We start from the raw sequence: 25,361 nt of genomic DNA, 5'->3' as shown, positions 1-25,361 counted from the left end.
CCCCACACCCAGCCTGTCCACTCCCCAGCAGTGCAGGCGGGCTCAGGGCTCCTCTTGGAGAACGGGCTTCTAGGCTGAGTGACACTGAAGCAGGTCAGCGTGGGTCCCTCCCGCCCTCTGCCCACCACCCACCACCGTGCGAGAGTCCGGTGTGTTTGGAAGAGTTCTCTGCAGCCTCTAGAGAGCCTCGTGATGGAGCTTATCCCTGCTTAACTGAGGTGCTGCAGGATAAGTCAGCACGTTGCATTGGGGCCCCCGGAGGAGGTCGGGAGCCTTGTACACAAAAAATATCCAAGGATCCGATTTAAAACAGGTTTGAGCTGAACAGAGGAGCAGATATATACCTTTTTAACAGGCGAGTTGGTTTTCTAGGCAGGTTACCCTGCATGTGATTTCTGGACCGAAAAGAGAGAGTCGGGGCAGCGTTGGCACAGGGGCACATCTTACCTGGCATGAAGCTCTCTCGGATGTCAGAAGTGTAGGTGACGTGTGTGCCTGCATAGGTGGCCAGAGCGCTGCACGTGCGACGTGTCTGGTCGTTGGCAGTGTAGTGCCATGCCGGACACCACGATGTGGCTGGCCCTGTGTGCCTCTTAATTTCTTTCTTTCTTTTTTGCCTACATCATCTGGTTTTCTTCGGTGGTCTCCCATCCGAGTACTAACGAGGCCTGACCCTGCTTAGCTTCCAGGATCACACGAGATCGGGTGTGTTCAGGGTGGCATGGCCGTAGACTTACTTTTTTTAAATCTCCCAAAGCACCTAGCTGCACGATGCCTGCTGGTGTTACAACTCAAAGGGTCAGCCAACAAATGTTACCCTGACAAAATTGAAATCATTGTTTTCATTTATTCAGCAAGCATTTGTGACATTCATGCAATGGACTTGATACCAAGAATTCTGAACTGAAATGCCTCACCTCTGTCTTCCCGTGGAGTTTCCACAGCCTCATCTTTAGGTGACTATATTGCAGGCCCATTTTAAGCTCATGTCTTTCTCCCTTCTGTAGCACAAAGGTGGCAGCTGTGTGGCATCCAGCTCCTGCCTCATCCTTTGCCCATGACAGTGTCAGTAATCTCACATGGTCTGATTTCCTGCGGAGTCTGTTCACAGCCTCAGGATCCCTCCAGAGCAGGAGGCAGCCTGCCCGTCACGCTTCCTCAGCGGCAGGTTGTGTGTGCTCTGCCCCCTGAGGACTCAGGACAGCAGACAGGCCGTTTTCCTCGGCGCTCTGACTGTGTCTGTCCAGTCCCAAAGCTGCCCTTGTGATCTGGGCACCATCTCTTCATCTCCCATTCCCATCTCTCCCTCCTGATGCTTAGCAGTTTAATCTTTCAAAACTGCTGCTTAATGCACGAATAGTCTGATGCCACATTTATTATTTGTTTTAAACAAACCAAAATAAAACCTCTTCACTGCAGTAATGTAGTAAATTTACACTATTATATTAAATCAAAATCCTCTTCTAATTTGCCCCCATTCTCATGAACCTCGTCTTCTGGTGAAACTGTCGCATGATTCTCGCAACACCACACACTTCCTCATTTATACTCACGCTGCCATCTCCGCCTCCGACACAGTTGGCCCTGCTTTCTCCTTGCCTTAGTCCTACTCTTAAGGCAGCTCAAACCCTCCTTTCTGGAAAGAGCTCTTCACTAACCATTCCAGCCCTATGTGGTTGTACCTCATCCTAAACTCTGAAGGCATTTAAAAAAATCTGTCTTGTACCAGTTTATATTTGTGTGTGACTTCTGTTTCCTGTCACTGTTCCATCAAATGTAAATCCCCCGAGAATAAAGCTGACACCTCATTATAGTTGTACACTGCAGTTTTAGTGCTAGCATCTTACACAAGCATTTGGTGATGGTGATGGTAATGGTGCTGGTGCTGGTGCTGGTGCTGGTGCTGGTGCTGGCGGCGGTGGTGGTAGTGGTGGTGGTGATGGTGATGAATCTATGTGGCCACTGTCTCCTTTCCAGTTTTATTTTCTATTGCTCTATCCTCATTGTATCCATCATCTAAGCTTGGAATGTGCCTTGCTGTGCCTTCCTAGTTCTCTCCACTTAGACACATTTCTTTGCTTCTACCTGTTAAATACCTGTTATTTTTCAAAACTCAGCTCAAATGCCTTTTCTTCCACAAAGCCTTTCTCAATCATCCCTTTGAAATAATAGCACATGGGACCATTTACACGACATTCATGCTACTCTAGGCGTCAGATGTCTGTGTAAACGTCTCACGCAGGGATGACTTCATCCATCTTCATGTCCTCAGCTCAGCACAATGCCTGCACAGAACATGTCTCAGTATACTCAGGTTTTCATTATACCCATTGTTCCCAGCGGGAACTCGCACTGCATACACAATGCATAAAGGACAACAGGGTAAATGAAATAGAGTAGCAAAATGAGGTTCGGAAGCACAAGTGAAGCTAAGCATAAGACAGCGCGTAAAGTGCACGCAGTGAAGTCTGGTGCTCTCATTGGAGGTGGGTCACAAATGTGCCTCCAGTTTTTTCCTGTTGGTACAGAGAGGTTGCCAGTCTGACAGTCGGTTCCCTTATTCTCTGTGGTCGTAAAGGGTGAGCCTGCAGCTCAGAGGAACGGTTTCACTGGCATTCAGAACCAAGAGTACTTTGTCCAACATCCTGTCCTGTGGAGAACACCAGCAATGTCATCCACGTGATGGTGACATCCAGTAATGTCATCAGTGCTCCACTTATAAGTAAATACAGTATCGAGTTGTGGGATGGCTTTATAACTTCCTGGACAACAGCCTGTAGCAAAATACCAAAGTAAAGTTTAGGAGCAGAGTCAGATAATGCAGACTCATAAGTACTTGCTAATGGATGCTTAGAGATACAGTTGGCTCCATGTTGAATTTTTAATGAACATGATTCCTAGCAGTTGGGGGCTGTTCTTTTCTACAAAGAGATCGCCCTGAAGACACATAAATCAGGTTACAGGAGGATGCTGCATCGCTCTGTCTTCAGGACAGAAATGGCCGCAGCTAAGCACAGAGTCCTCTTTGAAACCACATCTTGATCGAGTGTCCTAAGTCTAACAGGGACTGAAATGCAGGCCCGCAGGAGTGGGTGGGCGGACGCTTAGAGGTCTCGCAGGAGCTTGGCCTGACAGCGGAGTGCCGGGCTGTGGGGACAGAGGGGCCAGAAGGTGTTGGGGCTGCGGTTCCTGGATGGGGAAGCATAGCTTACGAAAGGGAGCACTTGAAATGGAGAGTCTCACAGGCAGAAATAAAGCCGAGTGGTTCTAACAAACGTTTTTCAGTATAAGACTTAAGAGGGGAATCTAGGACCTTATCAGAATTAGGGAAAAGTAGTTTGGTTTACATTGAGAAGTCAGAAACAAGAGCTCTTGTGTGTGTGATCTGGGACCAGAACGAACCAAGTAGCAGGTCTGGGTGCTTCTGGCAGACTGGATTCCACGCATGCATCCAGGATTCCCTTTCTCTTCCGGAGTAAAATGTTTAAATGACTTTGTCCAGGTGTAGCCATCCTGTGGATGGTGGTAGAAGGAAATTATCCACGCAGTGAGAAAATTGGCAGGGAGCCTTACATGTGGCGTCTCCCTGGGCTGTGAAGCGAAAGGACACGGCAAACATCGCGTAGAATCGGAGAGTGCGGAGGGCAGAATAAGGAAGGCCCGGACTGCTGTGGCCTTAGGCTGCCCCTTAGCTGGGTGATGGCTTTATGAGGTTGATTTCACTATTCTTTTTTATTTTGAGTATGTTCGAAATTTTTCCATGATAAAACATTTTTTAAAAAAACGAAAGGAAAAAAATATACCAGTTTTGATGCAGTACAAGTGGGGAAGGAGAAGGGGGTACTGAGGAGCTGTTCTAGGACGAGCAGCAGTTATGTACGTAAATCGGACCAGCCGCACAGGGAGCTGATGCACGCTGACCGTGTAAAGGTGCAGAGGGCATATAGCTAAATTTGTGCATTTATTTTCTGTCCGGCCACAGGATGAAGAGAATAACCTTTTCCCTAGGACAGTGTACAGGTGTCCGTTTTCCGTGTAGCATAATCAGGCTATGGAGAGAGTTGTTCCATTTTTACATCCAGGATAAGCCCTCTTTCTTTCATCGGGAGGGAAGACCCTGATCCTTTCACAAGCAGACCAGTCATGGAGGCCTCTCCCTACCCACCCTTAACTTTATACCGCACATTGGACTAACTTTTGTGTACACTCTGCCATATCTTTTTAAGTCCCCGACGGCTCACACCACCCCCTGCTGGGCCGGCAGCTGCACCGTCTTCTGCACGCCCAGCTCCCATTCCCAACCCGATGTCACTATTGCTTTCTGAAACACCACTCTTAGGGAAGTCACAGTTCTCCTGACAAGTGTTCGTTCCACGCTCAGAATTTAGTATTCCCGCCTCTGATCACCGAGTGCCTAAATCTAGTCCACTGAGAGCCTAAGCGCTTGCAGGGTGACGGCACGGGGACTCTCCTTGGGTAGAAGGGCAGAGTGTCCCTGTGAGCCAGAACTGGGGGAGGGGGGTGGGACGGCGGGGGTGACCGGGGCTCCGACAGAGGCCTGGTCATAAATGAAAGCCCACAGTTACATTACTGAGATCAGAATTTGTAAGAGTTCATCAGAATCCACAAACTTATTAATTATGGTCTAAGACTAAGAGCCAGGATCCCAAGAGGAATATGAACCATTGAGTAGAAAGTAGCTGGTTAATAGAGGTTCAAATCGTGAGAATAAAAGCACTGGGTAAGCTGCTAGGTTTTTTGTCTTGGTTTTTTAAACTTAAAACCACTCTCAGTCAGGAAAAGTGCCTATTTCTGCCTATCAAAAGAGGTTAGCCATGGGTTGGAAGAGGCCCATTAGGAAATGCAAGTCTTACAGTGTATGAGGCCTCCCGTTCCCCCCAGTTCCTTGGTTCTCTTTTTTTCCTCCCATCAGTTATTAATGTCGGAATTAATCTTATTCCCTGAGCGCACACAGACCGTAGCACCTCAGAAATGTGCTACGAGGTGGCGGGGAGCCATCCAGGGCCAGGAGTCCCACAGGTGCTTGGGAAAGTGGGTGATCCATGCGCCCACAGGTTGTTACTGTTTTTCTCTGTAGTTGATGATTTATGTGTGGGCCTTTTCTGAACCTTGTGCTTCTCTGTGTGTTGCATGGAGATAATGTTACTCCAGAGACCAAGAACTAGTGCTTCTGAGGAAGAAGCATTGCACTGGCCCAAACAATTGCCTGGTGTGTCTTTGTTAATCAGTGAAACTTCATTTCTTTCCCCTTTCTTCTCAAAGCAAAGTGAACTCGAGGTGAGGACGGCAGCAGTGTCAGGTGAGGCGCAGTGTGCCCTGTGGTCGCGTGGTGCCCTGTGACGGTGACACCGTCCCGGAGAGCTTCCTCGTATCAGCTGCAGTGGGTCTGCCTTTAGTCCCAGCAGGACAGGCGATGTGGGCGCCTCAGAGGCAGCTGTAGCTGGGAGCTGGCTTCCAAGGACTGGTCAGGCCTGTCTTGGCTCGGAGAACACCTGCTTTAGACATGGAGGGGTCAGGGGGCACCCCGCAGCCTGTTGGGCCCCGATACACCACCTCTGGTGGTGTTTCTTAGGGTCACCGTGACCCTCAGACGTCGTATCTTATATGTGCCAGCTGTGCGTGAGCCACGCCCTCAGACCCCTCTGTGTGCCATGTGCGTCCCTCGCAAGAGAGGACCAGAAGAAATGGAAGTTCCGTGAGGCTCCTAATGTAGATTTTCTTGCTGTGAAACTGGCTTTGAGAATTATTCTTTTAGGGATGTGTGGAATAACAGGTAATAACTTAGTCATGATTGTCATTGTTCCTGAGTGAGCTCCGTAAGACAGTTCGTGCATGCCGCCACGCTTGGCCCCTCAGTGCGGCGGCAGTAAGCTGGCTGGACACGGCCTTGGCAGCGTCCTTTGAGCTTATGCCCAGCAAGGGAGGCCGTTGGCAGTGACTGGCAGCACGATCAGTGTTCCAGCGGGCTGGGCCCTGCACGGACTGGGAGGCCTGACCTGTCCCGGAAGTCCAGAGGGCGTCCTGAGAAACTTGAGACCGATCGACGAGGCAAAGGGGGGTCCTAGACAGAGCAGAGACCCTCTGGTGTAAACAGCGCATTCTGAGAACCAGGGGATCTGGTGTGACGAGCGGGGAGGCGGCACCAGGTGAAACTGGCATGTTCATGCCAGCCTCATGGTGCAGCCGACAGTCCCCGTCCGGGGTTCGCACCATCTGGCGTGCAGCAAGTCCGCTGTCGTTACCCAGGTCCGTCTCTGCCCCGTCCTGACTGCGGCTGACTTTTGCAGATGTTCCTGTCACGACACTCCTTTGTCCAGAGACCCTCAGAGGCTTATCTGGCCAAGCCCCCTGGCGCTCTGCCCATCTCCCAGGCCTTGGCCTTTCCCCTCCAAGGTCCCTCTGTCTGTCCACATGAGACTTCTGATCTGGTTGGGGGGCTGGTCAGCCCCTCACGGCCATGTCTGACACACGCGCCCTTCACCCACACCTCCTCCAGCTTAAACCCTGCGTCACTCTTGCTTCGCATGCCCAGCTAAGTTCTAGATTACTGGCTGATTGGTTTCCTCAGCCAAAATGGAGTCCAGAATTTAAAGTTTTAACAATAAAATGAGCAAAGCAAAACTGTTCCTTAGAAACTTTGTTTTCTACGATGTCTTTGAATTTTCAAATAATTTGAAAAATCTCCGGTTTTCATATAAGCTTGAAATTAGTGTATAATTTTAGGGGTCAATAATATATTTTATTATTTCTGTAAACAAAATGTCCTATGTGGTTTGATGAATAAAACTATTTTTTGATCTTATTCATCAACATCTTCGAAGTAGTAAAACCTTTAGAATGTATTTATAGCAGCACATTGATGTAAAATTTAATCCTAGTAACCGACTTTTGTTTGTTTTACCCCCTACTTAAGGACCCCAAAATGTACGTACAGACAGTGTTGGACGTTCATAAAAAGTACAACGCCCTGGTCATGTCTGCATTCAACAACGATGCGGGCTTCGTGGCCGCACTGGACAAGGTGGGTGCATTAGCATGCGGCTTCCCGTGGCAGAGACGACAGCCATTGTCCTCTAACTGCGTTTTGTGTGATCCACAGGCTTGCGGTCGCTTCATAAACAACAACGCAGTTACCAAAATGGCACAGTCGTCCAGTAAATCCCCTGAGCTGCTGGCCCGATACTGCGACTCCTTGTTGAAGAAGAGGTATTAGTGACTTTGTGTTGTTTCTTCGTAAACCTATTTTAAAATCTCAGCTTTAGTTGAGGAATTAAAACTCACGTTACATTTTACATACATGAAGTTGTAATTTTTGTACCCTTTGAGAAACTAATACATCTTTCTCTTCCGGAAAGATCCTTTATACCATTTGTGATATGCTCATGCCACTTTTTTCTTACATTAGTAACGTCTTCAAGAATTGCAGGCTGCTTGACCCGTTTTTACATAAAGTTCCACTGGGCGGGTCAGACTGGTTGCCGTGAGGGTGGAGAGTACAGCAGGAAGTGGCTTTTACTCTCTCACTGCAGTAGCTCCCACTGGCTGTTTTTATAAAACACAAGACTCTGCATACACTCAGTACTTTAATTGTTCTGTGTGCTTTTAACATTTATCTTCATTTAATGAGTTTTTAATAGCTATTTCATAATCTATATTTTCACCATCTTACTTTATAACTGTTTTTTCCCTATCGAGCGTGTATGTCAGGGCTGGTTTGTCTCCCGGACTGTGCTGAACTTCCCATCGACGTGTGTGTGCTGTGCTTTTCCTCGGCTCTCTTTCACTTGACCAGCCTCCTTCAGTGAAAGCATGCTCAAAGCTATTGGACTGTTCCAGTTATCACATCAACAGATGTTGCGATAGTTTTTTATGCCCCCCGATTTTACTGAATTTGATATTAATAAAGTGTTTTAGACAGCTCCCTGAGGGTCACACAGACCCATTATGAAAAACACCCGAGAACACCTACATGTACCAAGAAAAAGACTACAAACGAGCCTCACTGAGAGTAGAGTTGTAGAGCTCTTCAGTGAACTGTTTGCAAACTAAGTTTATCACTGAACTGAAGAGTTATTCTCTAGGACACCATACTCTTGGAATGTGAAGATGGCTCAGCGGTAGCAGCTTAATGTAATTTACTGTGTTAACAGAGATCTCTGAGCAATTGCGTGGTCTGGTAGGCATGGGAAATGTCCAGTGTGGTGACAGCCGTCTCTAACTTTGTCAGAAACCATTTGCCCAAGGCCAGTGAGAATTGAGTATTTGGAGTTTTTTTCCTTATTATTGTAGTGTTGGTATAATTTAGCAACTCTAGTTGGATTTTCAAATGTGTTCATTTGAGGAAGGAAAACGGACATTAAATCGGAATACCCGATTTCATTTTTTAGGCTATATAACAGGAAAATTTTCAGTATTTTAAATACGGTGACACAGTGGGGCTTCAGTCTGTTTGGCAGAACACAGAGTGCCCCTTTGGTCTGTTGTCTTCTCATGAGCGGCCCTCGTCAAGTCTCTTTCTAAATTAAGGCTGCTGCAGCAGGCAGAGTGGCAGACGGCTCTGAGCGCAGCTTTGGTGAGCTGCCGCTGGTGGGCGGGGTCGAGCAGCGCTGAAGTGGAAGCTACAGGAGAAACGGGGGGACCCATCGGTGGGGGCGGGCGGCATCGGCTTCCCAGCCAGCTGCCCTGAAGCAGCAGCAGCTCTCAGCACCTTCCTGTTGCGGGGCTGGGACCATTTTATATGAGTTTATGGTTCTTGTTTATGAAGGACTCGTCGTAAAACCTTAAAAACCTCATTTGCCCTGAGACCTTGCCTTTTAATTAATTTCATTCTGGGTAGATCAATTAAAGGACAGCCCATAAAGGACAACCATCTAGTCTTATAGATGTGACTACAAACAGAAGTTGACACTTTAATCATGGCTTAAATCCTTTTGTTATCTTTACTTATTAGGCCATTGTAAGGAAACTATGCCTTTTTATTTTTTCAAAGTTAAAGCAGTATTGTAGAAAGCCATTTAAAAATAGAGCTCATTTACTTACATTTGAATGGATTATATTTAAGCAGATTCTGTTAAAGGAAAACTTTATTCAGAATGTGTTTGTGAACTTTTAGATAAATAGCTTCTGTTGATTTTCATTTTGGACATTTTAAACAATTGGTTCATAGTCTGTGCCTCGGTGGTCCAGTCGTAGCAGCTGCCAGATCACCGTGGGTGGGAAGGTCGGCCCCCTCTCTGTCACAGACCGATCTCAAGAGCACTGGTCATCTGGATGTTCAGCCCGCACTGTGGTGTGACAGCTGGGCCAAGTGGTGCTCGTTGATGAGACGGTTGATGACTCGTTTTAGAACATTGCCTTTTTTTTTTAATTTCAGTTCCAAGAACCCAGAAGAAGCAGAACTAGAAGATACACTCAATCAAGTGGTAAGGCGCTTAATAATCACATCTGCTTTTAGTGGCCATTCGAGAAGTCATTTACAGTTACTTGTAGAGGGCCTCTGAAGTGTGGAAAGTCACGGAATCACTTTATTTTGAATCTATGGTTTTACTCCCTAAAGAGTCATTAACTTTAGCATTTGTACTTTCCTTGCTTGTGTTAAGTCCAGACCACACTCTACTGTTGCTTAAGAGGCTGATAAAAATACTTACTCGAAAGATTGTGGGGAGGTATTTTTTGCCGTTATGAATGTTGGCGCACACGGCCAGGTAGGGCACGCATGTTGGTGTGTGGGTGTGTCGGGTGAAGTCGGATATTACGTGCATTGAGTGTGCTTTCCTGGTGGCTCTGCCAGATGGTCGTCTTCAAGTACATAGAGGATAAGGACGTGTTTCAGAAGTTCTACGCAAAGATGCTAGCCAAGAGACTCGTGCATCAGAACAGTGCGAGCGACGATGCCGAAGCGAGCATGATCTCCAAACTGAAGGTAAATGTGGTCTTTTCCTGGAAAATTTTAAGTCGTTACTGAAGTTCTTAGTTCCCCTAGAAATACTACTGTTAGTTGGGCAGAGCCGTTCGTCGGTATAGGACAAGGAGTTCATACAGTATGGGCTCTGCTGCTCTCCGCGGGAAACCTTCTAGAATCACTATGACATGTCCAGGTCTTCCTTCCTTGGACCGCAGATGCCGTCTCCATCCCTCCCCATCACTGCCTGGCCCTTCCGACCAGCCCGGCCTGGCCTGCCCGCTCTGCTCACTGCCCGGGCATCCGCTCCTGGCTTTCTCACACCTTTGCTTCAGCTCTGTCTTCAGCCATCAGAGTGGCCCACCTATACCTGAAATTTGTTGGTCTTGGGTTAATTTGGTCTTATTTTGCTCTGGGTGTCTATCTATAAGAAGACGGAACGCATCAGTGTGACTCTGCTGTCAGGTTCTTTCTCATCCAGTCGTGTCTGCGTTTGCCTGCATTCGCTTCAGTGCCTGCTGGCCTGTCGAGCGCTGTCGTACATCTTAGAGCATATTTCACGTTGACCTGAAGTGCTCATCAGTGTGTATGTCCTGTTCAGCTCGGGCTGCTGTAATGAAACACCACAGACCGGGGTCTTAAATAGCAAGAATTTATTTCTCAGAAGCCAGGAAGTTCAAGATCAAGGTGCTAGCTGATGTAGTTTCTGGTGAGGGCCTTCTTCCTGGCTTGCTGATGGCCAACTTCTCACCATATCCTCACGTGGCGGAGGGAGAGAGAGACTCTTGTCTCTTCTTATAATGGCGCTCATTCCATCATGGGAGCCCGCCTCCATTCCTGTCATGTTAGGGGTTAGGGCTTCTGCATAGGAGTTTGGGAGACACACTTCAGTCCTCAGCAGTGGCTAAGAGACATAGACCAGTTATGTCATTTTTGTATTCTACCACGGTGTCAAAATCCTCGCTCTTAGATGCCCCAGTGTTAGTTATATGTGTGCGAAGACTTAACTGTTCGACTTACGGCTGTTATTTTCAATAGCATATAGTTAAATAGTACTCGCTTTAGTAGCTTCGTAGTGTTTAAGCCTGTGGCATGTACCGTGATTTCTACGAGACCCTCGTGCACCTTCGTATTTCTGTAGAAGTTAACGGGACGCTTGTCTGGGCTTCTTGCAGCAAGCCTGCGGCTTCGAGTACACCTCCAAGCTGCAGCGGATGTTCCAGGACATCGGCGTGAGCAAAGACCTGAACGAGCAGTTCAAAAAGCACCTGACGAATTCAGAGCCGCTGGACTGTGAGTAGCCACGTGTTCACACTCCTTTTCCAGGCAGCATTCTGAGGAGCCGCAGCCCCTGCGGCATTGAGGGAGACGGCAGAATAAGTGCGGGCGGTGGATCCTTTATCAAAGATTCAAGGACAAGAACGTCCCTCCCCACCGCTCTGGACTCCTCACGACTTGTGTGGCCTCAGGAGATGACGTGGATCGCGTCAGCCGTTCCCAGGGGCTCTGGCGCTGAGCGTGGCTTGGGAGGGGAGCAGGGTGGGGGCCGAGCTGGGGGCCAAGCTGGGGGCTGACATCCAGGGCCTGAGCCCCGGTGTCTTCTACTCACTCACCAGGGATCCGCCCGCTCAGGACTCCACACACAGGTTCACTTCTAGGTTTTTTCCAACCGTAGTTTGGATCCATCTTAGATTCTTTTTAAAATAAGAAACTGACTGGGCTCTATAGAGAACAGAGTCAAACCAATAAAGACCGCGTGGCCTCTGATTGGCCCCGGGGATTAGGGCTGGCTGGTCCTGGGACGCCACCTCAGGAGGGCCAGCTGCCTCCTGTGGTAGGGTCTGCAGCATGGGACAGCAGATTCTGTTGGCGTCATCATGGACTAGTTTTGTCTTTCTAAATGAAAATGGGGATTTCATGTTTCCCAAAGCAAAAGAACTGTTTCACTGTTAACTCGACACTGTGCCAGTGGGCTTACAGTCAGCTACTTATGATGCTAAAATAGTATAACGTATAGGTTGTTTATACAATATGTGGGGGGAGGGGGTGTACAGTAACAGTCCCACACGAAACAGTGGGGTTAGCTGTTTACTTGTGGGGTTTGTTTTCTGAGTTCGGGGCTCTAATGCCACCTGGGCCTGGTGACCAGCTGTGCTGTGAGTGGGCTGAAAGTTACGGTAGAAAACTACAGCAGACGTACGGTGTCATAATTCCGAGTTAGAAGTGAAATAAAAATCTCTTTGGAGGAAAAGAATTTCCGGCTCTCCCACCGTTTACGAATTTTAATTGAGTTAAATAATCCAATTAAAATTCTTAGTTTTATATTGAAGCAGGATTTTTACTGCATGTGTTTAATCAAGGGCAGTCCACGTTTGTCTGTGAGGGGGGCATTTTTCACTCCGTGAGGCTAATTAAGTGTATCCCCGACTCCCCGTCCCCGCCGCTCCAGTGGACTTCAGTATTCAGGTTCTGAGCTCCGGATCGTGGCCGTTTCAGCAGTCCTGCACCTTCGCCCTGCCGTCGGAGGTAAGGCTGGGTCTGCCTCCTGGCCCGGTGGTGCCGAGTAGAGCTGAGAAGGGGCAGCCTCGCCCCTGATGTAAACGGTCTCTGCGGATGGCCTTCCTGCCGGTCGGCCACCTGCCACAAAGCAGGGCCAGGGCCAGGGCAGAGTGCTACGCAGGGGGGTAGGACGAGCCGTCTGAAGGCTGGCCACTCCTGGCCCCTCAACAGCATGCTCCTTGAAGCTCAGGCAGCAGCACTGGTCAGAGCTGTGGCGAGCGTGACGTTAACTGTCCGGAAGTAGAACGCTCTCGCGACGATGCCTTCGGGCGCTTATTTCAGTGTGCCTCACGAGCCTCAGACGCCTGGCATTCGTGCTTCGCTTTTGCGTAAGCGCTGACTTTGTACCGTGAACTGGGAACAGTGTGTTTTGTGTAGAAGCGCCGACTGCAGACTGTTGTGAGGTGCACATGCCACATAACGCTGTCCTTTCATCCAGCTGGAGCGCAGCTACCAGCGCTTCACGGCTTTTTACGCGAGCCGTCACAGCGGCCGGAAGCTGACGTGGCTGTATCAGCTGTCCAAAGGAGAGCTGGTGACAAACTGCTTCAAAAACAGATACACCTTGCAGGTAAGACCACCTTCGTATTTTGGAATATTTTTGAAATTCTAAACAAAGATAAGACAAATTGTAGGAATGAGGATACAGATTCATAAACAGCATGGGTTCTAAGGGTCAGAGGAGCTGAATCCTTGTTCTTCCTGGCTCAGGGACAGCTCACTTAACAAGGCCACTGAGCCTCAGCTTTCTCTTCTCTAAAATGGGGTATTAGTGCTTCTGCCTTGGAAGTGGCGGGGAAATTAGATGAAGTCATGTATTTGATAAGTGCTTTGTCACAGCTCCTGCCTGACACACATGAGGTGTTCAAGGGTAGCGTGCAAAGCTAGAGTTACGTACTTATGATACGGGTCCTTTCCCTTGGACAGAGCAGCGTCACACGGATAACAGCAGTAAATAGTAGTGACTTTCAGGTATGGTCTTGAGGAGTCCGGCTTCTTTTTCTTGAACTTTGTGAAACGCAGGCCTCACAACCAATAGCTTTATTCTCTGAGAGGATTTCGCTGGTGAACTCATAAAGACAGTCATAAGTTAGTTTTTAAGTGTTGAGACTGCGTTCTGCAGACCCACATTCTGCTCATTTGTTTAAACTTTCATTCAGTCTACTCTGATAAAATAGTTAAACTGTAGAATATTCTGTCATACCAGGTCCAGAGGTCTGTTTCAACTTGAGTGTGGGTTATTATACAGTTGAAATCGTGTTTTCTTTATCCCCAAGCACACACAGTAGAACTCGTGAGCACACGCTTCAGTCCCTAAATGTCGGCGCCCTGTCTGGCCAGGCCCACGCTTACCAAGGGGCGCGTTCGCCGTGTGGAGGCGTCAGGGCGGGCTCTGGGACGAGTCAGGGACCTGCTCTTCCCGGTCCTTGTATTTTTTTTCCCCATGAACATGACTTGGTTTTTTTGTTTGTTTGTTTTATTTTTTTTCTGTTCGTCCATTTTTATTTAAGGTTCAAACGAGGTGCTTTTTTGTGTTTTTTTTTTCCCCCTTTGATTTGTATATCAACTTTGTTGAGATAATTTCGGAACCAGCACCTAACTATGGCACATCTCCAAGGGCACCTGCTCGTCAGCTCGGGAGCCACCTCTCGAAGCCTACCAGAGCCTTGCTCTCGCCCGCTGGCCATTTTCCTGAAGTCCCCAGAAGCACCGCTGTCCCTCGGAGGCACTAGCATCACTGCTTGTCCTCTCAGTGGCCAGGGTTTGCTGCTCGTCATTCTTGCCGCTCGTCAGCATGGAAGAGGAGGCGGGCAAAGGCATTTTCAGGGGAAGTGGGGGTACCTAGGGCTCCCCAGGAGAGCGGCCTCAGAGGGCGTCCGTTCCCCGCACACACTTGAGGGTTCAGAGCCAGCGTTTGCGCCTGGCGCACGGCTTCCTGCAAGACCTTAGAGCAGCTGTGGTTTGATTTAAACCATGTCCTGCTTCACACAGCAAAGTACTTAGGGTAAAAATATCAAACGTGATTCAGTACGCAGGTCGATTTGTCAGTAATGTACCAAAAGATAATTTTTCTCAGCATTTATGCAAAAACAAATTTGAAGATCGATGCTCAGTGTTTCAGTTCATACCAGGAGTGTGTATCTGAATGGATGCATATATGGACGCATAGCTCTGCATTTACAAAGACAAAACGTTTTAGTAGAAAATGCCAAAGCACTTTAATGTTTGAAAAAGTAGGAAATGACATCTTTTAGGAAAATGTTGCATTGTAGTGGAATTGTACACCTTGCATTCCTTTTTAAATCAATCTTTAGTTTTTGCATCTGTTCCAAGGTTCGTCTTATATAAATAAGTTCTTCAAACTTAGGCAATGGATTTTTGGAGTTTTCTCCTGTGTTTAAGTTTTGCTTCTCTCTCCCTTTCACGTGGGGGCCTCGAAGGCGTCCACGTTCCAGATGGCGATCCTGCTGCAATACAACACGGAAGACGCGTACGCCGTGCAGCAGTTGGCGGACAGCACTCAGATCAAAATGGTAATCTCGCCGCTCCGCCCCTTCTGCGGGTGCCACGGCCTCCGTCGTCGTGTAGGTGCGGCAGGGCGGGCGTGGGGAGAGGGCCCGAGCCACGCGTGTGCCTTATGAGCATGCGCATGCTCTCATTCCAGCTTAGTTTTTAACTAGTGTGACATGTGCAGAGACACGTGCACACACGCACGTACGCCAGCCCGCTTCTCTCGCCTTCATTTAGCGCATTCCTAACCCCCTTTCCAGCTGAGCTTTTCTTACTAAGCTTAAAATTTTCACGTAATTTTAATATTATTATTCCTGTTAGTAATTTCTGTTGACATATATTTCACATAACATGAAGTTGTGCACTTAAAGCATACAACTTAGAAGTATTTCATTAGGTTATACAACCACCACCACTATCCAGAACGTTTTCATCACCCCCCAAAAAAGCCCAGTACCATTAACAGTACCTGCCCTCTACCCAGCCTCTCCCCTGCCCCTGACAGCCGTTGATCTATGTTCTGTCTCTATGATTTGCCTGCTCTGGACATTTCATAAAAATTGAGTCATATAATATATGGCCTTTTGCGTCTACCTTTTTTCACAGAGCATAATGTTTTCAAGGTTTAATCCCTGTTGTACCGTGTATCTGCATTTAATTCTCTTTTACGGCTGTTTCAGATAGACCACATTATATTCATTCATTCTTCGATGGGCGTTGGGCTTGTGTCCACCTTTCGGCCACTATAAATAATTGGCTGTTATGTGAACATTCACATATAAGTGTCTGTGTGAACATATTTGCAGTTCTCTTGGGTAGATACACAGATGGGGAATTGCTGAGTGTGATAACTCACACTTTTCAAGGAATTGCCAGACCGTTCCACAGCGGCTGCACTCATCCCTGCTCCCACAGCCGCGCCTGAGGGCTCCACCCCCGCCACGTCTCACCAACATTTGCTCTTACCCGTTTGTTTGTTTGTTTGTTTGTTTGTTTGTTTGCCATCTAGAGGGTGAGAAGTGGTATCATTGCAGTTTTGATTTGCATTTTCCTAATAACGATGTTGAGTATCTCTTTCTGGTTTTTTGTATATGTTATTGGGAGAAATGTCTGTTGACATCCTTTCCCACTTGTTCAGTGGGTTGTCTTTATTGTTGAGTTGTAAGAATTCTTTGTTCTTTATTACAGACTTTTGACAGATACAAGATTTACAGATATCAGCTCCCACTCCGTGGGTTTGTCTTTTCACAGTTTTAATGTTGATGACGCCCACTGTATTTTCCTGTTGCTCGTGCTTTTGGTGTCGTGTCTGAGGATCCGTTGCCTCGTCCAGGGCCAAGCACTGGCCTTTCCCTGTCGACTGGCCGAGGCACCTTGGTCGGAGCCATCTGGCCGTGAAGGGAGGGGCCAGAAGGGAGGGGTTTCTGGATCCTCAGCCGTTTCCCTCGGACCCGTGTGTCCTCGCGCTGGAACTGCGCTGTTTCGATCCCTGGTGTTCTGTAGTGAGTTTTGACACCTGCAGCTTTCTAAGATTATATTAGCTATTCCTGGTCACTGGTTTGTGTTTTCATGTAAATTTTAGAATTAGCTTGTCCATTTCTGCTGAAAAGGAAGTTGGAATTGTGCAGGGGATGGCAGTGCATATGTGTTTGCTTTGGGGAGTATCCCCGTCCTGACAACAGTGAGTCTTCTAACCCATAAATGCGGCACCCCTCCATTTACTCAGGTTGTCGTTCATCCCTTTCGGCTGTTTCGTGGTTTTCAGTGTACCGCGCTTACTCTTCTTTGGTTAGTTCATGCTGTTGTTAGTAGAACTGTTTGTTCATTGCTAGTGTATAGAAATACAGTTGATTATTGCATACTGGATTAGTTCCAATACTTTTTTTGTAGATTCTTTAGGGCTTTTTTATGTGTAATTATGGCACCTGCAAATACAGATGATTTTTACTGCTTCCTTTCAGTGCTCGGATGCCTTTGTATTTTCTCTCTCCGCCTAGTCGCCCTGGGCAGACGCCCTGGCGCCATGTTGAACCGAAGCAGCGTCCTTGTCTTCGTCCTCATCCTGGGGAAACGCGGTCCATGTTGTCACTGTGCAGTGTGATTTTTCTTAGATGCCTTTATTACACTGCAGAAGTTTGTTTTTGTTTTTGTTTTTTAATTTTTTTTATTGTTTTTACCATGAAAGAGTTTTGGATTTTGGTTAAAATGTTTGCCCTGCCCTGCCAAATAGATAGCCGTGCTCGTCATGTCAGCATGGCGTGTTACGTTGATTCGTTTCCTCTGTTAAACCGGTCTTGCCCTCTAGGGACAGTCCCACTTGGTCACAGCACGCTGCTGGGTTTGCTATGCTGGAATTTTCTTGAAGATTTTTGGCATCTGTTCATTCACAAGGGATGCTGGTCTGTCGTTTCCTCGTTTAGTTTCGGTCTGGCCTTGCGTCCAGCGGACCAGCTCTCACTTCTGTAACGCTGACTTTGCGCCTCTGTGCGTCAGCCCCCTCTCACTCCTCACTGACGTCAGGAGGAGGAGACTGAGGTCAGGACGGAGGACGAGGCTGCGCGCACTGCGCGCTGCGTCCTGAGTCCGGCCCCTGCGCGCTCACTGCTGCTGAGCCGGCCAGAGCGGGCGGGGGGTCCGCTGTTCGCGTGGCTTCCCACTCACAACTCCACCCCGGTCTCTCGGCTGGTTTTCAGGAGTGAGACTGACGCCCTGATGGGGATGGCCGCTCCCTCCTCTTTCCTGTGGCCGACATTCGTTGCTCAGTCAGATTTGGCTTGTGAAGTGAGACCTCCAGCCCCTTGCCGTGGACGCAGCCATCCTGAGCCTGCTCTGGGCTCCAGAGGGGTTGCTGGACGAGGGGTCTGTCACTCTCCGATGGCCCTGACAGCTCTGACGAGGGCCCCTCCTGTCCGTCCGTGCGTGGGGGTGTAGGTATGTAGGCGTCCGGTGACTGCAGCTGGGCCGGTGGTGCTCTCCCATTTCATGGGACACCGGGCTGTGACGCTGAACGCTGATCACTCATTGTTCATGGTGAAAAAACAGCCCAGGGCCACACGCCGTGCTCAGGGTCCCCACAGCCCGGCCGGGAGCAGGGGCGCCGCTGAGCCCTTCATGCCGGTGAGCAGAGCTTTGTCCGAATCCTGCCGACACCAGTGATCAGTGTCCAGGAGTCATCGTCAAGCACCAGAGAAAGGAGCGGGTTCCTGTGGGTTCCGTTAGAACAGCTGTGCGCGAGGTCGGCTCCCGTCGTTGGCTGCTCACGGCCAAAAGGGGTCGATTTCGCTTTTAGGAGGAGGTGCGTTTAGGAAACCTCTAAAAGCACCACCTTTTTCCTCTGAGTATATTCTTCTGTTTGGGAGACTTGTTTTTAGATAGGCAATTCCATAATCCATTTTTCTATGGTTTTTATTGCAAAGAAAATTATATTTTGTCTTTTTTAAAATCTTATTTTTATTGTGGCGACATTTGGTTAACGAAATGCAGTAAGTTTCAAGTGTGCAGTTCAACAGTATGTATTTTGTCTTCAAGTTACCTTCTCTCTAATTGCAGGACATTTTGGCACAAGTTCTACAGATTTTATTGAAGTCAAAGTTATTGGTACGTTTGTGCACTTTTTACGTTAAGCCAGAAGAAAGTCTCTTCCTCGGGTCGTGTGGTAACAGCTCTTTCTTGCAGGTCTTGGAAGACGAAAATGCAAACGTCGACGAGGTGGAACTGAAGCCAGACACCTTGATAAAATTGTATCTTGGTTATAAAAAGTAAGGAAAATGCACGCGGGCCCGTCCCTCCCTGCCAGCGCTGGAGCCGCTGCAGCGGGAGGTGGGAGGTGGGCGGGAGGCTGGGCAGGCTCGGGGAGGGGGTTGCTGCAGCCCTGCCGTGTCGTCTGGTGGTTTTAGGTGTTTCTCCCTTTAACGGTTTCAGCTTTTTATTTTATTTTTTGGGCGAGGCAACCCTTGGTTGACCACAGATTTGCAAGGATCTTATCAGCTTACATAACACCTGCAGCACCTGGTCTTCCTGGGTGGTCTCCCATCCACGTACTAACCAGGCCCGACACTGCTTAGCTTCCGAGATCGGACGGGATCGGGCTTGTTCAGGGCAGCGTGGCCGTAGACCAGCCTTTGATTTTCTTCATTCGGCAAATAAGCCTTCTTAAATGGCTCCGCTGAAAGTTTGGGCTTCTGTGTCTTGATTTTATTTTTCTTGACACAGTTTGGGAGAGCAGATGGAGGGACGGAACTCCTGTGATGCAGATGCCCCGGGGGGCCCGCTTGGTGTTTGCTAGAGGGTGGGAGCTGCAGCGGGAGACAGGCGGCGGTCACGCTCTCCCACCACCGTTTGGGGAGCAGTGCTCATCTTACAGATGAAAACAGAAGGATTAAAACAATAGTGATCGGTTTCTTCGATTTTCTTGACAGTAAGAAATTAAGGGTTAACATCAATGTGCCAATGAAAACCGAACAGAAGCAGGAACAAGAAACCACACATAAAAATATTGAGGAAGATCGCAAACTCCTGATTCAGGTGACTCTAGGTGCACGTCGGCGTGGCCTGTGTCCCTCAGCAGGAGGCGGCTGGTTAGGCTGCGTGGCGCTTCGCTTTCTGGCGTGACTTGTGCGTGGTCGCCAGGGTGATGAGGGCTTCTGGGCGGAGTCGAAACAACAGGAAGACAAGTGACTGGGGAGTTGGGACAGGAGGCGGGAGAGCTGTTTAGTGGAAGGTCAACCAGCTTCTGAGCCTTCGAGGATTGGATTTTTCTCATTTTTTAAATGCTTTGTAATTGGGTTGAATTATTAAAATTGCTCCTAAGACCAGACATTTTAATGTCTGTTGGAGCTGAACCGCAGGTAGACAGAACTGGCTCCCTGCCCCTCTCACCGGCAGGGTCTCTGCTACCTGCTATGAAACCATAATCCTGTGCACAAGTACAGAACTGTGGTGGCATCTTCACCAGTTGTCCTTAAGTTTTAAGTTGTTGCAACTCGTTTAAACATGCTTGTTTTTCCCCACTTGGTTCCATAGGCAGCTATTGTGAGAATTATGAAAATGAGGAAAGTCCTGAAGCACCAGCAGTTACTCGGAGAAGTGCTCACGCAGCTGTCCTCGCGGTTCAAGCCTCGGGTCCCAGTAATTAAGGTACAAAGTCACATGGCACAGGCGTCAGGCTCGTTAGTTTGGGAGAGAGAAGAGGAGACTGAAAGTAGGGAAGTTACTGTTTTATAAGGAAGGAAGTTGCCTTATGCGTATGCAATAGCTTTCTATCAGAGGAAATAGACTTAATTTTTAAACTTTCGAAATCTGCATGGCGACGTGCACACATCGTAAGGACCCAGCTTGCCGATGTTCTCAGTGAACACGCTTGTGCAGCCGACACCCAGCCCCAGGCGAGGCGGCGACCAGCATTCCAGAGCCTCCACGGCTCCCTCCCAGCCGGGGCCTGTGCTCCCGCGGGGTCACCGAGCCCTACTGCCAACGCCGCCAGCGGCGCCCCACCTTTGGATTCTCTAGAAACCGCGTTCGCACCCCTGCGTCCGCTGGGTGCGCGCTCAGCGTCACGTCAGGGAGGTTTGTGTGCTGCAGCGCGTCCCTCGCGCGTTCTTTACTGCCGTGTGGGGCCGTGTGGGGCCGTGTGGGGACACTGGGACCACTACTCTGGTGGCTCTGGTCGCCGCCATTCGGCTCGTTTCCAGCAGGGGCCGTTTAAGATAGAAACTAAGCAGCTCTTCCCTGCGCGAAGCCACCCGGGTCGACAGCCAGTCAGCGGGGCCCTGTAGCCGCGGGGGCTGCTTTCAGGGCGTCCCCATGAGCCTGCCCCCTCCTAGTGGTGTCCTCAGGCCAGACAGCGTGAACAGAAAGGTTCTGGCCCACATGGCTTCTCAGCCCGGACCCTCCCTGGGGGTGCTGGGAGGCAGCGGCTCCCGTGCCGGACTGAGGGGACAGGAGGCGGTCTCGGTGCCGGGCGGTAAAACCACGCGGAGGGCTGTCGGGGCGGACGCGCTCCGCGTCGCGTGGCCGACGGTGGGAGGTCTGTGGCGAGAGCGCGGCGTCCCTGATGATGACAGACTTCTCTTCCCCTTCCACTCCCTCTTCCTTTTTAAAAATAACTCCCAGAAATGCATTGACATTCTGATCGAGAAAGAATATTTGGAGCGAGTGGATGGTGAAAAGGACACCTACAGTTACTTGGCCTAACCCTCCCGGAAGTGTCCGGCCGTGCGACCCTGCGCACACGGCGCCGGGCGGAGGGGACGACGACCCGCGCCCGCCGCAGCCGGCCCGCCGCCACTCGGACCTCCCTTTCTAAGACTGAGACCAAGACTCCCACGGGCCAGTCTCAGACGTACATCGGAACTGCTCAGGATTGATACATTTCAAGTCTGTAAATAGACACCGACGCCATTTAACCTAATTTAAGAACAGAGGAGACCCGACCCCCCCCCCGCGGGGGCTGCATGCTACTGCATCGAACCGACACGCTGGCTCCGGGGCTCCCGGCTGCCGCCCGAGGCAGCGCTTAGTGTTGGCAGCACCTGGGGAGCGAGTCTGAATGGACCCACGTGTGATCCGCTATGAAAACCCATTTGTATAGTGTGTTTCATTTTTTAATGTGTGAAAATAAAGAAAATTAAAGGATTTCTGTACAAGTCGCATTTGGTTTTGATTTCAGTTTTACTAATTTCCCTATGTAAATAAAAGACAATAATTGTGCAAATTTATATTCCCAGCATCTACCTGTCGGCTAAAAGGCTGCATTCTTTAAATCGAAATTTTTCTAAGATCTTAGTTTTAAGTCCCCCTTGTAATCTTTTTTCCTCAAGCATTCACGCTCACTTCTGTGACCTCCAGTGACTTGAATGCTGCGTCTAAGGTCCTGTGACACGTTGCTTCCACGCGCCACTTGTGAGGACGGCCTGGGCTGCTCTCTGGCAGCCCGGCCTGGGAAACAGCGTCCCTGCCACAGGCAGCGGAACAAGCCGGAGGGAACGGTCGCCGCCAGTGGAGGAGCTGGGCCGTGCACGCGGGCGGCAGCCCCGCACCACGCTGCTCGCCTGCCCGCCGCCCGGCCTGAGGCCACAAGCAGGTGTCGAGACCTGGGGTGCACTGGGGCCTCGCTTATTCGTTCTGCTTCTAACCAGTTGTTGGGGTAGAAGAAGCAAGTCTGAGAGGACGTCATCAGTTTTTACTGGTAAAGCTCCTGTGATCCAAGCAGGGGGACACGACTCCCCACCCCCGACATGGCAGCCAGAGTCGCTCCCTCTGCTGGTGCCATGGTAAGTGGGGGATGTGGGGGGGTCTCCGCTCCCAGCAGTGGGGGCCCCTCGTTTCCAGCCTGCACCTCTCCACAGCTCCTCCTTTGCTCTTTGTTCACAGCCACTTCCAGCCAAAGGACAGGAAGGGCAACTGACAGCGAGACTGTCCCGGGCAGGCTCGGTCTGGCTCGGCACTTCGTCACCTCAGTGGCCGCACAGGCTTCCCAAGCAGTGCAGGTGCGCGGACGTCCTCCTCCAGTCGGGCGTCAGTGTGGGAGCGGCGCAGCCAGAGGAGCAAGCACAAAGGTCACTTCTTTCGGTTTCTTGAACAATCTGGCACTAACTAAACAGGTTGGTTTTAAAAGAGGTTAAATAGGTTATAAGAAGTAATAATAATGCTAAGCACTTACGTAATGGTTTCTACATTGTTTTAGTATATTCTCTTTTTCAAACAGTGATTTCAAAAATGATTCCCAGTGAATAAACTGGGCAAAAACCAGGAGCACTGCCCACAGGACCTTCCCCGCTCCAGGGCCCGCACGACGCCCTGGGGAGTGGGGCTCACCACTCGCTTTCCCTCACAGCGGGTCCTTTGCCTGCCTTGGGGACCAGCACACCGGGGTGGGAAGTCTCCCAGTGAGCTTTGCTGGTGTCGGGCCCCTCTGGGGTGGGGAGTGCCTGAGCTGAGTGCTGGGACCTTTAGACAGACAGCTAAGCGAGGTAGTCACCCACCCCCCCCCCCCTCAGACTCAGAACCTGTCCCCGCCCCTCAGGCGAGGTGACTGCTATCTCGTGGCTGCAGGGGAAGGCGTCTCAGAACCGTCCTTGTTCCCCAGCCCCCGAGCTTGAGCAGGGCCAGGGCCGACTGTGCTGCTCTCCAGGGTGGAAAGGGGGCCATGAGGGAAGCGTAAATCTGTCTTCTGAAGCTGCTCAGAGGCCACAGCCAGGTGCTCTGAACCCTCGGCACAGTCCCTACAGAAAGCCCAGGCCTGAGTCGGGGTCGGTGACCACAGCCATGTTCCAGGCTGAGTCTCACCAGCGCCACGGCCTGCGGGGGAGCAGGGACGAGGGCGGGGGGCGGGGGGCCGGCCGCTGTGCAGTGCCGGAGAGGAAGCGGCCAGGACACTAAACGCAGGCCTGAGGAACACTACACGTGGGACCTGGAATTTAAAATGTTTTAAAATTTTAATAATAATATTGACTGAGCATTTTAAGATGGGCTACTGAACACTGGTCAGATTGCCTTTTGGAAAAAACACGCTCTTCCCACACCCAGGTGATGATGCACACACGTGCTGCCATGTGTGGAGCGAGTCTCCTTCGGAAGACGTCCTGGGAATCACGACACCCTGGCCATCTGGGCCATCCACTTCACGTCCCCCAGTTTCCTTTCCAGCTCGTGCACCTGACCCAGCCGACAAGTCGTCACGCAGGTAAGCGTGGCGTTTCTCTAAACCACTTCACAGAGTTTGGTCCACACGTGGTGGACCGGACCAGCCCTCCCTGGAGCCCTTTGAGCCGGAGCTGAGGCCAGAGAGGCCTGTGTTCCCGCTGACTCCACTAGGAGCCCGGCGCGCAGACAGCTTCCTGCAGAATACCTAGGTTCTCAGGCCTGCGCATGGGCGTGAGCTCCACCGCCTGGCTGCCTTTGGGTGGCGCTGGGCAGCCGTTGAACGCTGCAGGCACAGGCGGACTCAGGGCTGAGCCTCTGCGGGGGCACAGGGCAGGCTGGAGGGCCAGGGAACCCGGCAGCACTGAACAAGAAGCCGCAGTTTCTGGGTAGGTGGTTGTAATTGTCTTTTTAAGTAAATTACGAAATGTCAATTTGAAAGAATTCTGAGCAAAGTGTTACATCATGGCGCCCTCGCGGTTGCCCGTGCAAGTCAGTCTGTGGGAGCCGCGCTGCTGTCCTCAGGACAGTGTGACAGAGCTGCACCATTTGGAAACGTCACTGTCACACTCGTCCTGCTTGGTTCCAGATTCCCAGTGGTAGGGAAATAGCCTGAAGCTGATGGAGCAGGTTCAGACACAGACCACGTGGTCGTTGCCTCGGGGGAGGGCGGGGAGAAGGCATGCTGCTGTTAAGCTTAGCTTCTGCCCAGACTTTTTAGCTGGGCATTGGAGCACCGCGTGTCGAGCTCTGTGCCCTCCCGCCGGACCAAGTACAGCGGCGCTGGGAACTTGTGCACGTTGCTGCTTCTGGTCTAGAATCCCGGTGTCGCAAAGTCACTGAATAGGGCACTGGAGAGCCACGTTTCCAACCAGCAAACAAAAAAGCTTGCTGTGCATCAGGAGAGCACCAGATGGTGCTCGAAATGACTCTGTCAGTACAAGTTTCATTTTGTCCTTACGCTGCATGTGGGCCTGTGTGTGGAGTGAGCAGAACCTCCCTGGACTCAAGGACCCACCTGCCAGCTGTGTGCACCTGGGGACAGGTTGGGAGCTGTGAACAGCGGAAAAGCTGTAGCTGGGATGGGCCCCATGTCATTGTGCACTATGTAAGCCCTGGGCAGTCCTGAGCCGTTTCGTGTGGGCTCCACTTGTGCTGAGTGCCAAGGGCCATCCAGGGTGTTCTCCATGCCTCAGCAGCAAACAGAGAGCAAAGGTACTATTTCCTGGGGCGGGGGAGTGGGGGTCGATAGAGACAAAATGCATCAGCAGTGTTGGAACTAAGCGTGGCAGAGTATAAGGGTGACTGACCCCTCTGAGACTGGCATTTAACTCTGGACGGGTCTTTTTGCTACCAAAGCTAAGTGGCAAATTAACTTTGTTTTAGGACTCACGTTGCTATGGCTTGTGCTTCGATGCAACAGAAACCAGTCTTAGCAGTGTTTGCATAATGGGAACAGAAGGTACGTTTTAAATTTTTCCTAACTCTTTGGAAAAGGCAACTGCACAGAAACGAACTATTGCCGCTTTGTAGGTGACCCACAATCATGTTGCCCAGTATATCTTGGGCGGGTGCTGGAATGTTGTCCAAGGAGTAGGCACCCCATTTCCTTGACCCGTGAAGGTTGTAGCTGTCACCTTTCGAGGGTGGGAACAGCATCTCACTTCTGTAGAACTAACTACATCTAGACTACAGGAGATGGGCTCACAGAACTCACTGGGCCCACCCT

At 50.2% G+C, this 25,361-nt stretch overlaps 1 protein-coding gene and 2 pseudogenes across 4 annotated transcripts in view; 1 reads left to right on the top strand and 2 right to left on the bottom strand.

The window, feature by feature from the left end:
• Positions 1-25,361, top strand: part of CUL1 (cullin 1) — an 87,268-nt gene that overhangs the window by 58,040 nt on the left and 3,867 nt on the right. For 3 of the 4 annotated variants that reach the window (XM_016125884.2, XM_016125880.2, XM_036230742.1), the window contains 12 exons: positions 6,935-7,042; positions 7,121-7,227; positions 9,395-9,443; positions 9,812-9,943; positions 11,098-11,215; positions 12,372-12,448; positions 12,921-13,052; positions 14,923-15,015; positions 18,542-18,589; positions 18,668-18,750; positions 19,411-19,516; positions 20,015-20,760. In XM_016125884.2, the coding sequence (XP_015981370.1) occupies positions 6,935-7,042; positions 7,121-7,227; positions 9,395-9,443; positions 9,812-9,943; positions 11,098-11,215; positions 12,372-12,448; positions 12,921-13,052; positions 14,923-15,015; positions 18,542-18,589; positions 18,668-18,750; positions 19,411-19,516; positions 20,015-20,215 (1,254 nt within the window). In that variant the 3' untranslated portion in view covers positions 20,216-20,760. Of the gene's footprint in view, positions 1-6,934; positions 7,043-7,120; positions 7,228-9,394; positions 9,444-9,811; positions 9,944-11,097; positions 11,216-12,371; positions 12,449-12,920; positions 13,053-14,922; positions 15,016-18,541; positions 18,590-18,667; positions 18,751-19,410; positions 19,517-20,014; positions 20,761-21,103; positions 22,594-23,518; positions 25,095-25,361 lie in introns of those variants that run through there. The other variant, XM_016125885.2, reaches the window with a different exon arrangement.
• LOC118611264 lies at positions 615-733 on the bottom strand (annotated as a pseudogene).
• LOC118610957 lies at positions 18,989-19,107 on the bottom strand (annotated as a pseudogene).

Source organism: Rousettus aegyptiacus, unplaced genomic scaffold (genome assembly GCF_014176215.1).
Source record: "Rousettus aegyptiacus isolate mRouAeg1 unplaced genomic scaffold, mRouAeg1.p scaffold_m13_p_13, whole genome shotgun sequence".
NCBI classification, from domain to species: Eukaryota; Metazoa; Chordata; class Mammalia; order Chiroptera; family Pteropodidae; genus Rousettus; species Rousettus aegyptiacus.
The sequence above is the reverse complement of the archived record's forward strand: the minus strand, read 5'-3'. Positions and strand labels throughout refer to the sequence as shown.